The sequence below is a fragment of the Amia ocellicauda genome, chromosome 3 (assembly GCF_036373705.1).
Source record: "Amia ocellicauda isolate fAmiCal2 chromosome 3, fAmiCal2.hap1, whole genome shotgun sequence".
Classification (NCBI taxonomy): domain Eukaryota; kingdom Metazoa; phylum Chordata; class Actinopteri; order Amiiformes; family Amiidae; genus Amia; species Amia ocellicauda.
In genome coordinates this window covers 49,245,906-49,262,107 of record NC_089852.1, presented here as the reverse complement: position 1 = coordinate 49,262,107, position 16,202 = coordinate 49,245,906, and the positions used below count along the sequence as shown (strand labels likewise).

General features: G+C 39.1%; 1 protein-coding gene across 4 annotated transcripts in view; it reads right to left on the bottom strand.

The window, feature by feature from the left end:
* Window positions 1-16,202, bottom strand: part of grik1a (glutamate receptor, ionotropic, kainate 1a) — a 76,944-nt gene that overhangs the window by 19,657 nt on the left and 41,085 nt on the right. For 2 of the 4 annotated variants that reach the window (XM_066699844.1, XM_066699843.1), the window contains exons 5-11: window positions 13,867-13,920; window positions 13,470-13,643; window positions 11,414-11,557; window positions 6,577-6,684; window positions 5,829-5,873; window positions 3,524-3,637; window positions 2,887-3,090 (exon numbers count right to left, since the gene is read on the bottom strand). In XM_066699844.1, the coding sequence (XP_066555941.1) occupies window positions 2,887-3,090; window positions 3,524-3,637; window positions 5,829-5,873; window positions 6,577-6,684; window positions 11,414-11,557; window positions 13,470-13,643; window positions 13,867-13,920 (843 nt within the window). The remainder of the gene's footprint in view (window positions 1-2,886; window positions 3,091-3,523; window positions 3,638-5,828; window positions 5,874-6,576; window positions 6,685-11,413; window positions 11,558-13,469; window positions 13,644-13,866; window positions 13,921-16,202) is intronic. The other 2 variants (XM_066699846.1, XM_066699845.1) reach the window with 1 other exon arrangement.

The window sequence follows — 16,202 nt, the reverse complement described above, 5'->3', positions numbered from 1 at the left end:
TCTCTTAAATTTTAAAGGGGAAATACAATATGATAATCAGTCATATCTAACCAAACAATACATGTGTTTAATGTAGAAAGTATCATAATTTAAATGCAATCAAAGCTATATGTGGTTCCACCCTCAGTGAGCCTCAGCAATAATTAATAAGAAAGCTCATCTTGCCATTTTTCTTTTTAACATGAGCTTCATCTGAGCACAGAATTGTGTTTAAGGATATATGCATATATTCTGCTGACGTCTGTATTCATAGGTTAGTTAAATTTTCCTCTCCCACACAATGCATAACAATTTACTTTCTACTACATCTTCCCACATTGAGGCTTATGTAGAACAATGCCAAATAAATCCAGTTAGGCTACTCTAGCATTCTATAACTCTGATCCGATATAAAGAAACGTACAGTGGGGGAAAAAAGTATTTGATCCCTTGCTGATTTTGTACGTTTGCCCACTGACAAAGAAATGATCAGTCTATAATTTTAATGGTAGGTGTATTTTAGCAGTGAGAGACAGAATAACAACAAAAAAATCCAGAAAAACGCATTTCAAAAAAGTTATAAATTGATTTGAATGTTAATGAGGGAAATAAGTATTTGACCCCTTCGACTTAGTACTTGGTGGCAAAACCCTTGTTGGCAATCACAGAGGTCAGACGTTTCTTGTAGTTGGCCACCAGGTTTGCACACATCTCAGGAGGGATTTTGTCCCACTCCTCTTTGCAGATCCTCTCCAAGTCATTAAGGTTTCGAGGCTGACGTTTGGCCACTCAAACCATCAGCTCCCTCCACAGATTTTCTATGGGATTAAGGTCTGGAGACTGGCTAGGCCACTCCAGGACCTTAATGTGCTTCTTCTTGAGCCATACCTTTGTTGCCTTGGCTGTGTGTTTCGGGTCATTGTCATGCTGGAATACCCATCCACGACCCACTTTCAATGCCCTGGCTGAGGGAAGGAGGTTCTCACCCAAGATGACGGTACATGGCCCCGTCCATCGTCCCTTTGATGCGGTGCAGTTGTCCTGTCCCCTTAGCAGAAAAACACCCCCAAAGCATAATGTTTCCACCTCCATGTTTGACGGTGGGGATGGTGTTCTTGGGGTCATTCCTCCTCCTCCAAACACGGCGAGTTGAGTTGATGCCAAAGAGCTTGATTTTGGTCTCATCTGACCATAACACTTTCACCCAGTTCTCCTCTGAATCATTCAGATGTACAGGCCTGTCTGAAGTTTGCCAATGAACATGTGCTTTCTTGAGCAGGGGGGCCTTGCGGGCACTGCAGGATTTCCGTCCTTCAAGGCGTAGTGTGTTGCCAATTGTTCTCTTGGTGACTATGGTCCCAGCTGCCTTGAGATCATTAACAAGATCCTCCCGTGTAGTTCTGGGCTGATTCCTCACCGTTCTCATGATCATTGAAACTCCCCGAGGAGAGATATTGCATGGAGCCCCAGACCGAGGGAGACTGACAGTTATTTTGTGTTTCTTCCATTTGCGAATAATCGCACCAACTGTTGTCACCTTCTCACCAAGCTGCTTGGCGATGGTCTCGTAGCCCATTCCAGCCTTGTGTAGGTCTACAATCTTGTCCCTGACATCCTTGGACAGCTCTTTGGTCTTGGCCATGGTGGAGAGTTTGGAATCTGATTGATTGATTGCTTCTGTGGACAGGTGTCTTTTATACAGGTAACGAGCTGAGATTAGGAGCACTCCCTTAAAGAGAGTGCCCCTAATCTCAACTCGTTACCTGTATAAAAGACACCTGGGAGCCAGAAATCTTGCAGATTGATAGGGGATCAAATACTTATTTCCCTCATTAACATGCAAATCAATTTATAACTTTTTTGAAATGCGTTTTTCTGGATTTTTTTGTTGTTATTCTGTCTCTCACTGTTAAAATACACCTACCATTAAAATTATAGACTGATCATTTCTTTGTCAGTGGGCAAACGTACAAAATCAGCAGGGGATCAAATACTTTTTTCCCCCACTGTATTTGGCGTTGTTTTTAATGGAAAAAAAAAGTTAGGATAATGATTTTTTTTTTGTACAGAACAGGTTTAGAACAAACCTCCAGGAATAATAATAATAAAAAAAAAACTACTTACAAGAGCATTTTTGAAATATTATTGTAGGAGAAAATCAATAAGCAAAATGAACCTCGATGCATAATTAAGAACTTTATTTGAAAACCTGACAAAATTGCATTTGCATTGATTACTACGAGATCTTTAATGTTTCGGGGTCATTCATTTTTAAACATGACACATTACGCATTCTTGTCAAAGTCAGCTTTCATTAAGATCTCTCTTGTAGCAAGTTGTTGATATTGAAATTAGAGAATAATTTCATGAAATAAACATTGCAAGACTAGATATAAACTAGTTTACACATGCAAAGCAGTAATTTTTATTTCTTGGTTGTTGTTTTTTTTGTCTTATTTTTTATGCAGAACGTATCCCTCTCCCCAGAGTGGGGTTGCACCCTGAGTGTGATATAATCTAGCAAGAGAAATCAAGTCTCCAGAAATGCGGTAAAAGAGTGGAGGCAGCAAAGATGTACTCCTTTATAAATCTTTAAAATAAAAGCAATATAATCAGCAAACATTACATCATTATTAACCCTAGTAAGAAAATAGAAGGTTTGTCCTTGAAAATTATGTCCTCATGATATACTAGACACATTCACTACGGGATGCATTCACTTGATTAGGTGAGATTGTTTTATATACATAAAAAGGGCAGGTAAAATACCAGTTCAAATGCCAAGTCATTTGAAAGGGAAAATGGAAAACAAATGTCAAAACTTCTAACAGAAAGGTGGGAAATCCAAATGTGCCTCCAGGCTAATAACACACATAGCTTAAAGAAAAATAAACACACGATACTTACATGGTCTATCAGTTCTCGAACCATTCCATTCCATTCCCCTTTGTCGTTTTGGGCCCCGTATTTACCATCCGAGACCAGCTTGACTTCATATGAGAAGCCCAGAATATTGGACAGCTCCTTGAGCAAGTCCAGACAGTAGCCTTCAAAGCGGTCGTTCCCGTACAAAGGTTTGTCGGACTTCTTATACATGACGTAGGGGTCTTCCTGTAAGACATGGCAAAGTAGGTCAGCTCTTACACTGCTCAGATAGGGAGTACCCCACAGGCTTCTAAGAAAGGTCACGGGCCCAAACATCATCTCTCTCGATAACCTCCTCCACTGCATCATCCTACCACGCCACAGGGGTCACTACTGTGTGGAAAACCAAGGAAAGCCAAGCCTACCCAACCCCTGCAGCATTCAGCAAGTTGGGCACTCTCCCGTGGGGATTCCCAGTTGGATATCAGCAATGCCTGGACTATTGGGACCCATTATCAGAGTCAAGAATGCCATTCTCAGCAGTATTTTAATGGCAGTGCCAACAGAGGTCAACATTGTCTGAGTGATTGATTTAGTCCACTGAAGCTTGGTATTCATAAAACCTTTGGGGTTTTCTGCTTTATAACATTCGTGTGTTTCCCTCCAAATTCAGGCCTACCAGAATTGTAGTCACGATTAGCGTCCTGTTTGCCATGGAGTCAGTAACGTTAGTTGATTTCTCCTTATTGCTGTCTGTCATGTTAAGGCCACTGTTTGAGTTCCAAACTCCAATCTGCAACACAATACCAACATCCATTTTTCAGGATGAGCCAATACAAATGAGAGAAACGTACAAAGAGGCCATTTGAAAAGGGGGAGGAGAGGGTTTGGGGACAAATGTGTAGGTTAAGAGGGAAGGAGGTGTAAAAATATTGTTCCCTGTATGAATGATAGGGGACACAACAGAAAAACACTTCCTGTCAGCAGGCAAAACCCCAGGATTATTTATCAAACAAAAGATGAAGAGTTTGTGAAGATGCTGGCAACACTACCACCTGATAGATTAATTTTCGGGAAATGTTGACATCTTGTAATCAGTTTTCTGTTTGTCGACTGGGAAGGCAGACACACTGTTTGAAAATTAAACCTGGGCACAATAACTTTAATGCACCAGCCTTTGCCATTCCAATATTTCTAATAGTTAAGTCCAACCTATTGGAGTTCAGATTTAGACTGGTTATTAATGTCATATCAGCGGCTTTACAAATATCCCTCTATGGGACAAAATTATTTCTCATATCAGATCTAAAGTCAACACCGACACTCAACACCAGAGAAAATAAGAACAATTAAATCACAAATAAACTATTTGCTACTGAGATAAACAAGGCAAACTTGATAGATGGCCTTTATGCTTACATAGAAACATCAGTGACATAGGATAAACCTTAACATATAGAGCAGAGTTGTCAAACTTAGTTCTTGCAGGAATGCAGTATTTTCTGGTTTTCATTGCAATTGGACCTCTCAATTGTTTTATTAATCATGTAATCAATGAGACATATATATCATATTGTTTTTTCAAATTGATGACTTAACATCTTTTTTAATCCAATATACTTGTAACATACTTTCAACTTTGGAGAGAAGTATTACATTCAACAGGATAATCAGCTAATCAGACCAACAAAACAACTGGGAACTAGTTTGGAACAAAAGTCAGACCTTTGATACAAAACAAAAAAAACACATTCGTTCCCCCTTTTCAATTACAGACAGCGCAATGATGCTGTCAAGCTAATTTAGTTTTATATTCCTTTTTCTTACTCACCATTTAAAAGGAAGCTTTATAGAATTGTCAGAAATGCAGAGCAAGGCACTGCAATCCTGCCAGAAAGCCTTTTTGAAAGCAATGCTTATTCAGCTGACAGCATTTTTTTATAGTGTAGGCTAAATAATAAAAATAAAATTAAGAATAGATAATCAAGTTTAATTTTACAAAGCGCCATCACCAACTGCTTTGCACAGGGTTGTGTCACAATAAAACCTAATGAGTGATAGAATGGCAGTTAGAATGAAATTAGAGAGCATAGGAACCCATTAACACTGAATTCTGGTAATTACCTCCCAAAAAGACTTCATTCAAAGTGCTGATTTGGTTCTGTTTTACAGCAGATGTCATTACATGAGCCATTTAACTCACTGGCAAATACGGCATTGTTGCATGATTTGATTTTTCATTTATTAACAAGGCCATAAAGAGTAAGATTTTATGTACAGAATGTGTGTGTGCCTTTTCCCCTTTAATCAACAGATTAAGATTAATAAACTGGTCACACATAATTCATTAGTAGCATGCCATGACCCTTTGGTTATAATGAAGATTAGTCTTTCTTGATGGAAATTAATAACTTTTAGGCTTTTCTCAAAAATCGGTCTGCTGTATGCCTTTTCTAATATCAGGGCAAAGTATCTGTTTTTTGAACAAATAAAAAAACATCTCAAATAACATTATAAAGTATACTCATATGATGCCATTCATAACATTAGACTGTTCTGCTAATGAAGCTGGATACATGGTGGGTAGTAAGTATTTTGTCTTAAATTTCCTTAGTTCCATAATGGATAAAATACATGCACAGAAACATGATTTCATTCACAGGAACATTTCTTCCTCTCTCGCTTGCAGGAGTGAAGGATAAACAGCTCAGTTGTGATTTTTCTTCTGTTGAACAGCGTTAGCATTAATCACAGTGGGTTTGTGGGAAAATATATCTGTGTTTTCAGGCTATTTCACAAAGAGATTGACACAAATGTTAAAGTAACCTCAGGAAAGGTGATTTTTCAATAACACAACCCATCATTCAACAAGGGGGGAGGGAAGGATATAATGGAACCAGAATGTTGTGTTCTGGAGACACGGGGCTCACTATGGAAATGCACAACACCACAAGGTTTGGTGACCAATCTGCTATAATACAAACCTTTTTCCATACTTTATTTAGACGGCTATTGGGATCACCAGCAGGCTTTAAAGAAAGGAATACACAAATAAAATAACTGAATCAAGTCTCTCCACAGATATTTCACATTGTATATGGCCTGCATTCCCGCTTTGTCTCTTTAATGGATACAATAACACAGATCCCTTTCTTTATTCGAAGGACAAGAAATAAAAGGCAAGTTTCAAACTGTGTGGAAGACCATTCCTGACAAATCCAAACCAATAATCGTGCTGCAGTGTGATTTAATTTGAGAAGACAAAGTATTTCCTACACAAAATTAGTTTGCTTTTAGGAATGAGAGATCTATACTGGCCAGCTATAATAAAGCATTACATGTTTTCAAGGGCAGTAAGACTACACTAATGTGTCATGCCTGACTGTGAACGCTTCAAGCTAACTTAGCCAATTTGTGCTGTTAATGACCACACTTCGGCTGCAGAAGCATGTGTTTAATCATGGTGATAACATCTGAAAAATGGACCCTATTGTGCCAGTCCAAATCTCAATGATGTAGACCTGTTTATCAGCATGACCTCTGAAGAGAAGAACCATCTCTTTGCGCTACCACACACCATAACACTATCTGGTAAGAAGTTTTTATGTGTACTGTAATATGTCAGCTTAATCAATTGATACACTTCATGAATGACGTTTTCAATCTTAACAAGACTCCTGCCAAAGTATAATGCAAGACATCAATTAATTCACCGACAGTCGGTTAATTCACCTTTTCTATCCCTTCCTCCTTGAGACTGATTATGTCCAAGTCGAAATCTTTCCGGAGACCATCTGTTTTATTGATGGTGATGTGTCCTGTCAAACCGTCCCATTGTGCCTGAAGGGGGAGAGAGAGAGCAGCAGTTCAGCTTTCACTGCAGTCCCAGAGTGAAGTCATCCACCTCACATTACTGCAATCTCCAGTAAGCAAGAATCTGCCAGTATACACCACATCCCAGACACCCTTGGGTTTTGCCATTTCCTCAGACTGAATATACTGTACACTGTATAAAATTACTGACAAGGTGGTCCTCGATCTCATCCTCCACAACAGGAGAACTTTTGAAACCTCTTGCTCCAGTGCAACATTCGCTCCTCAGGTTGGCTAACGAAGGTTTGGGAGGAAGTGCATCCATGATCCAGCCTTGTTTCCACCCTCAACCCAAGCATGAATACAAAGTGCATTGCTCTGTAGCCCTCTCTCCACCCCCAGCACTGCCTTTGCACCAAACTTCTACGCTCTTGCCAGCTAGCTCATCCACTCACTCACTTCTTAGGTGTTGTTGTGACACTCCTGACACTCTTGCCAGATAAACACATTTTCTGAAACTACAGTATATTGACGGAAAATGTATTTTGATTCCATTGCAATTCAATGCCTGTGTTTTAGACCTGTATCTACCTCACCTTAAAAACTTTATATTACTTTCAGGGAAACACACTTTTTGAAAATAGCCTACAAAAGTGGAAAGTCAAATCCAAAAGCAGGAAGTCAGAATTTTGAAACAATGCTACATCTATTCCAAGTTTTAATTAGTCATATATTTACACAGTTGTGCACTTCATACATATGGAAGTTGAGGTCTTAACAACAGATGCTCTCTGATTATTTCAGTGCATTTCTTTATGACTCAGTGCTGTTGTGTTGAACACGGTTAATATATCTCTGTCTCTAGCCAGACTTGTCCAGGGAGCATTTGCCACTAATGCTCCTTTTAAATCTGAAGAGTCTCCTAAAGCCGTCAAAGTCATTCATATTTAAATGATTGGTTGGAGAAGGCTCGATGTGATAAAAACCAGTGTGAGGTGCAGCTCTGGTATCATTCCGCTTCAGGGGATGCTCTGGGAAGCTTAACACTGGTCAGATCGTTAAAACCTTCCAATAATTAAGTATTTTCTCTTAAACAACCCAGTCAGCTTTAATCTCCATTACTCAGTGTTGACAGGATGAACCTCTAGGTACTGCCATTACTTTGCTTGAGAGATAGTTTTTGCAAGAGAGAGAAGCTGAGACAAATTGATTCCGATTCCCCGCTCTGATGGATGGAATCGCTAAATACCCATAACAAGGGAGTGCTCTACGGATCTCCAAGTCTCTGCAGCTGCACTGCAAAAAGGTGGCATCATAAGACATCAGCTGGGATCATTCACCAAGACTACGGCCTCGATTTATTACTCGTATCTGCAAAAACGAATTTCAATGCATCACTGGTCATGATCAATTGCTGAACATTTTTTTCAAAAACAAGGAATGCGAACTATTATATTTTATCATGCTGCAAAGCCCGGCCTGTTCACTAACTGTCAGGATTACAGAGAGCCTTAACAGACTGTAAATCGCTATTGTAGATGCCCTCACACAAATTGAAACTGCCAATCCTTTGTGTAGCACAGATAAATATATGCCAAAGGATTTTGACACTTTACATTTTCTTTAAAGCAACATGACTGACACCCCACACAGGGTGTACCTTGCACCGTGTGTCTGCCGGTTTAGGCACTGGATCATCACATCCCAGTACCGGATGAAGCACTAGCAGTGTTTCCCACAAAAATTAGCACAGGAATGGCATGGCAGTCGGTTACTTAATTGTTGACGGAGGAGGGGTGGGGGTGCTAGCACAGGGGTTTCCAATCCTGGTCCTGGAGGATCGCCTACCCCTGCTGAGCTCTCATTTATTTAATTGAAGTAACAATCTGCTTAGATTTTACTGTTTAAATTGTGTAATAAAAGAGGTGGTTCTTTAATAAGTTCTTTATACAATTTTATACTTAACTTAAAACCCTTACTGTTTAAAATAATTAAAAGGCTCTGATTTAGGAAATGATTGGTTCATTTAATGGTTCAATTAGGTAATTAATTGTTGCCCACGGGATAACAGATTGTTGGCTGGTGTGGCGGGGGTGTAGTCGTAGTGAACGAAAGTGTGGGGCGGGGGTGGTTAGCCAAAGCGAACCAGAAAGAGTGGCGGAGCATATGTGTTTCTATTTTAAAGTTTTTTATTTTGTGTCGTTTGAGGGGTGCAGCTCGTGAGCTCGGGGTGGCAGGCCGCAACTGACAAGGTTTGCACAAGACCAGGCAGACATGCTTGAGAAATATAAGGAGAGATAACACATAATGTGTGGGAACACAAAATGAATGTAAAAACAGACAGTCATTTAAGGAGCAGAAAGTCAAATTAACCTGTAGACTACATAGTGTAATTATTACAAAAACACAGTAGTAAGAATTGTATTCATAAATTTATTTTGGATATCCAATAACAGACGGCTGTGCCACTGCAAATTTCTGCAGTAAACCCTGAATGTGACCCACTTTTCCTCTCACCTAGAGCTTAGGCCTATCTAAGTAAAACCCAAAAATCAATTTTAAGTGAGGCAAGCTATTGTTTTCCCCATTTTCCACACCTATATTGTCTCCTGCTAAATTTACACCAAATTTAAACGTGCAATTATTTTCCTAAAAAGAGGAACAAGAATTGCCCGAGTGATGAGAATTAACATAAAACGAAGTTAACCTATTTTTCTGAACTAAAACTCTTATTACGTTTCCCCAAAACATTCAAAGTGTCAACTGTTCCGATTCCAACTAATCAAAAAAGAAAAGAAAAAAACACTACTCAATTTCAATTTGTTGGATGGCATTTTAGTTAAATAGCATTCAGCCCACATTAAACTTCAGAAATTCAATTATAGCATCCACTCTAGGCTGAGGAATAATTATCCCAGTACTTCTGTTCTTCATTATGGCTACTGATGGTTATAGATTTCTTTACCCCACTTATTAGACAGCTGAGGGGCACCTCAATGATCTTCTGCATTTCTGCCCCAGTAGAAAGCAACCACTTTTCTCCATGATTTGTATTAATGGAAAAAGAAGGACTTTTTTCCCCACAATGAAAAAATAATTGGAAAATCCAAAATGTTCTTCTCACTCTCATTTTCTCCACTGGAAACAGAACATCCTCTGCTTCAACCACATAAAACATTTTGTGAGTACCAGATTCTACCGTAACCTAGGTGGTAAAATATACTGTCCTTACTGGGGAAATCTAAATGAGGGACTCTACCGCACACATGGGTGTCTATGACGGGTACAGAGATGGAATATAAGACTTGTGTCATTTACCTGTGAGAGAGATTGAAAAAGAAGCATCCCAAAGATGCTGTTAACAGATTTTATTTGATCTATGACAGGAGGCCCCATAATGGGATTTAAATTACATTGATGCGATAGGAAGGTCTGGCCTGGACAGAGTTGAGTTAGTGGAGGACACATTTTGCACCAAGAGGCCAGACAAAGAAAAGAGTTGTTTCTGACAGCATGGCTTGCAAATGTCAATTAAATGTCCTTAAACAGATGTTTCAGTATTTAATACTAATAATACTGTATAAAAAAAAAACTCGGACTGGATTTCTTTTCTGTGTTTTGAATCTAAACTAAAAATGGAAACCATAATACTAGTCATATTGTTCGACTCAACCCCTCTATATTTCCATACTTTAAGCCTTGTTTATCACTGATGCTTTTAAAACTAAATCTGCCTAAGAAGAGATGTTAATGAAGTAATATGGTATGGGTTGCAGCTCCAACATAGAAAACACAGCTACGGGCGTGTGTCTGCTCTGTTTTGTGCTTCGCAGTGTGCTGGTTACATCTGTAATCTGTCAAGACCAATCCCTTTAATATGTCAGATTGCCGTGTTAAATGTTTCATTCAAATGATTTCAGTACAGTAGGAATGAAATATTTATAACATTCTTAGTATTTTTTGAGTATTGACCTTCTGTGCCATCTTTCAATCGATGCTCCCCTTCCGTTTTTTATCACTTCATTTTATTATTTAACTCACTCAACCCCCTGTGCGTAATTTAGACATGCCAAAAGAACTTAAATTTATATGTGCAACGCAAGCCTGAGCAAATTGTCAGTGAAGGTCATTAAAGAGAAATAGGTAGACTAAATCTTTATTTTTAATTTTCTCCCTCATTCTTTCTCACTGTCTTCTCCAGGAACAAACTGCAGTTCTATTGAAGCAGATAATAATGTAAATTCTTGCCTTACACCACCTCCTGTGTATGATTGGCTTTCCAGGATAACAAAGTCTACCTTCCTTTCTAAGTAGACCTTGCTACATTCAATATAAAATATAAGTAGGCCGTCAAGTTAAGTTTTTTAGTCATAAGAATATTATTTTACACTAGTAATGATAGTAAGAAGAAGAATCTAGGCAGAAATGGGAAAAGTCACTATAAATTCCCGTACAGATGTTAAACGAGTTAAAGTATAATTAATTTTGAAATATGACCGTCTAACGAGCCTCTTTTCCCATTTAGAACCATTTAAGAATCATCTGTCATTTGATAAATAATGCCCACAGACCACAAGCTGTAATTTAAACATGATAGGGGACTACGATACCATCCATTACTTCACAAAGCTTGGGACAGCCCAACGTTATATAGGACATTTAACAAAGCACTGCCTCAATTCAATAAAACATCACCACGTTGTCTCCACATTGTGTCCACACCTTTCGGTGGCCTAGATCCAGAAGCTGCACTTACTTCTTTAAACATGTTCATGAATCTCGGTCCAAATCGCCACGGTTTGTGTCGGTGACACTGCAAGGAGCTGACAGTCATCTGAGTGGAGCGCTGGGATGCCACAGCGACCATGTACACTGCATCATACATCAGGGCAGCCTCAGTCTGCAAAACACAAAGCGCGTCACACATTGAGCACTGCTCACTTCAAAGCCGGAACAAACTATTGCAGAAACCGAAAGGTGAAAAAATTGCCATAAAACACTGTCAACCATGGAAAACCTCATCTAGGTTAAAAAGTAATCTAGGTTAATACCTGTGTTCTCAACACATAGGGTAACAAATGAATTAGGGCACAAAAATCTTTAAGAATACCGAAAATAAATGGTAGAAAATGCTTTCTGTATATACGCAGTAGCAGCTGTGAATAAGAAACTGAAAGCATGCTGGTCTTCCATTATACCTCTCCTATTAATATCTGCTATATAAAGTGGAAGAAGTTATTTATTCAGAATATTCAGGTGGGGGGCACTGCTGCTGTAGCCTTGAGCATGGCACTTTACCTAGATTGCTCCAGTAAAAACCCAGCTGTATAAATGGGTAATTGTATGTATAAAATTATGTGATATATTGTAACATTTCTGGATAAGTGTGTCTGCTAAGAAATATAATAATATATTAGCAGGGATTTGAGTGAAAAAAACCAACACTGACATTTCCCAAACACCCTTCTTTCTGCATTAAATTATTTATCTTCTATATGATATTTGCATTTCAAGGGGGGGTGGAAATCTGTAATATTTTAGGTCACCATTCATCAATTTATTATAAAAGCATTCACTGCCAGGTGCATCTCTTTGGTGACTCAAAATCATCTTTGAATTCGCCAGCAAAACTGCACCGTGGGAGGGGTCATGAGGTTAAACCATAGTTAACGTAAAAGCCTCCCTTCTGCATGAAGTTTTTAGCAGGTTCATGGAGTCGCTGGGATACTACTCCTCCTCTTTGCAATCAGGGACAAAGGAGAACCAAGTGGGATGCTGATTGCAGGGCGGGTTAGCACATTACTGCGTATGTTTATGTTGTTTTCATGTTCAGACACACTCGGTGGAATTGACAGAGAGCAGGGATGGAGGAAATCTACAGGGAGAAGATTAAGCAGTTGCAGACTGGTGCCTGGTGGAAAAATGACAGCGCACAACACTGAATGAGGCCATAGGATAAAATACAAGCCTGCAGAGCCAAGTGATTGAGGGGAGTCATGAAAACCGGTGACATCAGCATGTGTTCCTCAACAGAAATTATTAGTCTTGTGATGCTCCACCAACCCGTTAAGCACCTACAAAAGGCATAATTTCCAGACCAGGCTTTTTTGATTATACCTTTGACAGCCTACTTGGGCATTTGTCACATAACCTTTTTAACGTTTATTACAGGTTACTGCAGTATAAAGCTTTCCAAAGCTGAGATATCACACAAACAGTACTATTTTGTATGAGCAAAGTTAAATCAGTTTGGAATACACAAACTTCTTAGTTGACCAATCAGTTTTGTGTGTCATGTAGAATGGCAAATTCTATATTAAGTCTATCAAGTCACCATTAGTTTCTACTTGTCCGTCACCTATTTTATCTGTCAAATCAACTTTATCCGTTATATCTAGATAACTGTCAGCTGATCTGTAAAAAGTTACATATATTGTAAACAATTTCTAATAAAAAATAATATTGCTTGGATGAAAATAAGCTGAATGATTAGTATCTTATACATAAATATTCAGTAATGAAGTACACATCTGTGTAAAGTGTATAATATTACATGCATTTCAATAACAACATTTAAAACATTAATTATATTGTTCTGCCCATTTACTCTGTATATGTACACAAAATTGTGTTTAAGTCATTCACATATTTAAAATTGATTTGGTACATCACTACCAGGTAAAACATGCAAACCCCAGCTAAGACCCAAGTCCAAGTCCTTCACTCACGAGTTGGACCAGGTTTTTGACGGAATGTCATGTGTGTTTTTTACTTATTACTAAAGGCGCAAAAATTGTCTGGAGTGCACTTACTGTCATCATACCATCCAGTAAACCAGTTTCAGGTTTGGGTGGGGCCTGCAAGCGCTCCATGGACCACTTCTCCACCACAGACGCCACCTGTGAGTTGTCAATGTTGAGAAGCCGAAAGCCTGTCATGTTCACTCCACTGTAGCGGTATGGTTCCAGGTCCAAAGCGAACAGATCCTTAACAAGAAAACGACAGTGAGCCAGTCACATGCCCATTCACCGAACATAACCCGATTTTCTTACTAAATAACACATTTCACCCGTGAAGGAAGTTCTTTTGAAAGCTGCTCGACTGTTGTCCCAACCATAACAACTGTATCAACAGTGCTGTCACTGCTGTTCTATTTTTAATCAAAACTATCAAACTGTGGCAAAAGGGGCTTCATAATTGCAGTCTTACCAGAGTGGTGAAAAAGTAGTGGTAGTATTCTGTCATCATCCCCATGGAAAGAATCTGTCAAGACAATACAGTAATGAAAGCTAAACAGTCCTGTCTGTAATGACAGGTATTGTATTTCTTAGTTGCTCTGTGTTCACAGCCTCTCGTCTTTGCTTATCATGATGCTGAGCCGCCTTAATTACATGCCAGTCAAAAGATAAGCCTGTCTTTGCCGATATTAATTCAGTGTTCAAACACGGTGAGTTATATTGCAGTGTGAAGCAGTGGTGCCCGTCATTGTTCAGCAAATTAGATCATCTTGGTTACATATGCAAATATCCCTTGTGTTGGCAGAATATGGCATTGTGTGAACCTGCAGACTGCAAGATGGGCACACATATTCCAGGACATGTTCGCAATTATTTAGAGGTACTTTATTAATCCACACTTCATAGCTCAGGCTTCATATGCTTTTTTACAGACGTGCTCAAATTTGTTGGTACCCTTCCACATAAAATGAGGAATGCACAATTTCCTCTGAAATAACTTGAAACTGACAAACGTAATTGGCATCCACCATTGTTTATTCCTTATTTAATAGAAATCAGACATTGCTTTTGATTTTGTTCTTCAACATAATATTGTAAATAATAAAACAAATTAAAATGGCATGGACAAAAAGGCAAGAGGCAATCACTGCGATTAAATGTTTTCTGTAGCTCTCAATGAGACTTCTGCACCTGTTAACAGGTAGTTTGGCCCACTGTTCCTGAGCAAACTTCTCCAGCTGTCTCAGGTTGATGGGTGCCTTCTCCAGACTGGGAGTTTCAGCTCTTTCCATAGATGTTCGATAAGATTCAGATCAGGACTCGTAGAAGGCCACTTCAGAACAGTCCAATCTTTTGTTCTTATCCATTCTTGGGTGCTTTCAGCTGTGTGTTTTGGGTCATTATGCTGTTGGAGGACCTATGACCTGCGACTGAGACAGAGCTTTCTGACACTGAGCAGTACGTTTCACTCCAGAATGCCTTGATAGTCTTGAGATTTCATTGTGCCCTGCACAGATTCAAGGCACCCTGTGCCAGGCACAGCAAAGCAGCCCCAAAACATAACTGAGCCTCCTGCATGTTTCACTGTAGGTATGGTGTTCTTTTCTTTGAAAGCTTAATTTTTTCATCTGCGAGCTGATGTGACTTGCCAAAAAGCTCCAGTTTTGACTCATCTGTCCAAAGGACATTCTCCCAGAAGGATTGTGGCTTGTCAATATGCATTTTAGCAAATTCCAGTCTGGCTTTTTTATGTTTTTCTTTCAAAAGTGGAGTCTTCCTTGGTCTTCTTCCATGGAGGTCACTTTTGCTCAAAAAGTGATGGATGGTATGATCAGGAACTGATGTACCTTCACCTTGGAGTTCAGCTTGTATCTCTTTGGCAGTTATCCTTGGTTCTTTTTCTGCCATTCGCACTGTCCTTCTGTTCAATCTGGGGTCGGTTTTCCTCTTGCGGCCGCACCCTGGGAGGTTGGCTACAGTTCCATGGACCTTGAACTTCTTAATAATATTTGCAACTGTTGTCACAGAAACATCAAGCTGCTTGGAGATGGTGTTGTAGCCTTTATCTTTACCATGCTTGTCTATTATTTTCTTTCTGATCTGCTCAGACAACTCTCTCCTTTGCTTTCTCTGGTGCATGTTCAGTGTGGTGCACACAATGATACCAAATGGCACAGTGACTACTTTCCTCCATTTAAATAGGCTGAATGACTGGTTACAAGATTGGAGATGTGTGATACTAATTAAAGAAACTAATTTGGAATATCACTATAATCCAATTATTTATCTTTTCTAAGGGGTACCAACAAATGTGTCCAGGCCATTTTAGAATATCTTTGTAGAATGAGCAATAATTCATCTCTTTTCACGGCTTCTTTGCTTTATTCCATGACATACCAAAGGCATGCAAGTATACATGATGCAATAGCTTTTAATTTCATCACTTTTCAGGAGAGCATTATTTCAACGAGCTGTAAGGGTACCAACAAATTTGAGCACGCCTGTATGTGTGTGTGTGTGTCTTGTTTTGTTTTGTGTTTTTCCCCGTGAAATAGCTTCTACTTAGATTTGAAATGAATGTTATATCACTGGTTACCAAGGGAAATAATGGTAAACAATGAAAAAAAAAATAGAGATATGAAAAAACAGGTGACAGTATAATCACACTCTCCCCCCCAGGAAATAATGAACTACATATTGTGAAAACCTCAGTGTAATACTGAATTGTTTTCTCTTCTTTACTCTCTATCCCAATCTCGTATGTCTCCCCCCGATATCATTGCATTTCTTACTTAGTACAGTATGATT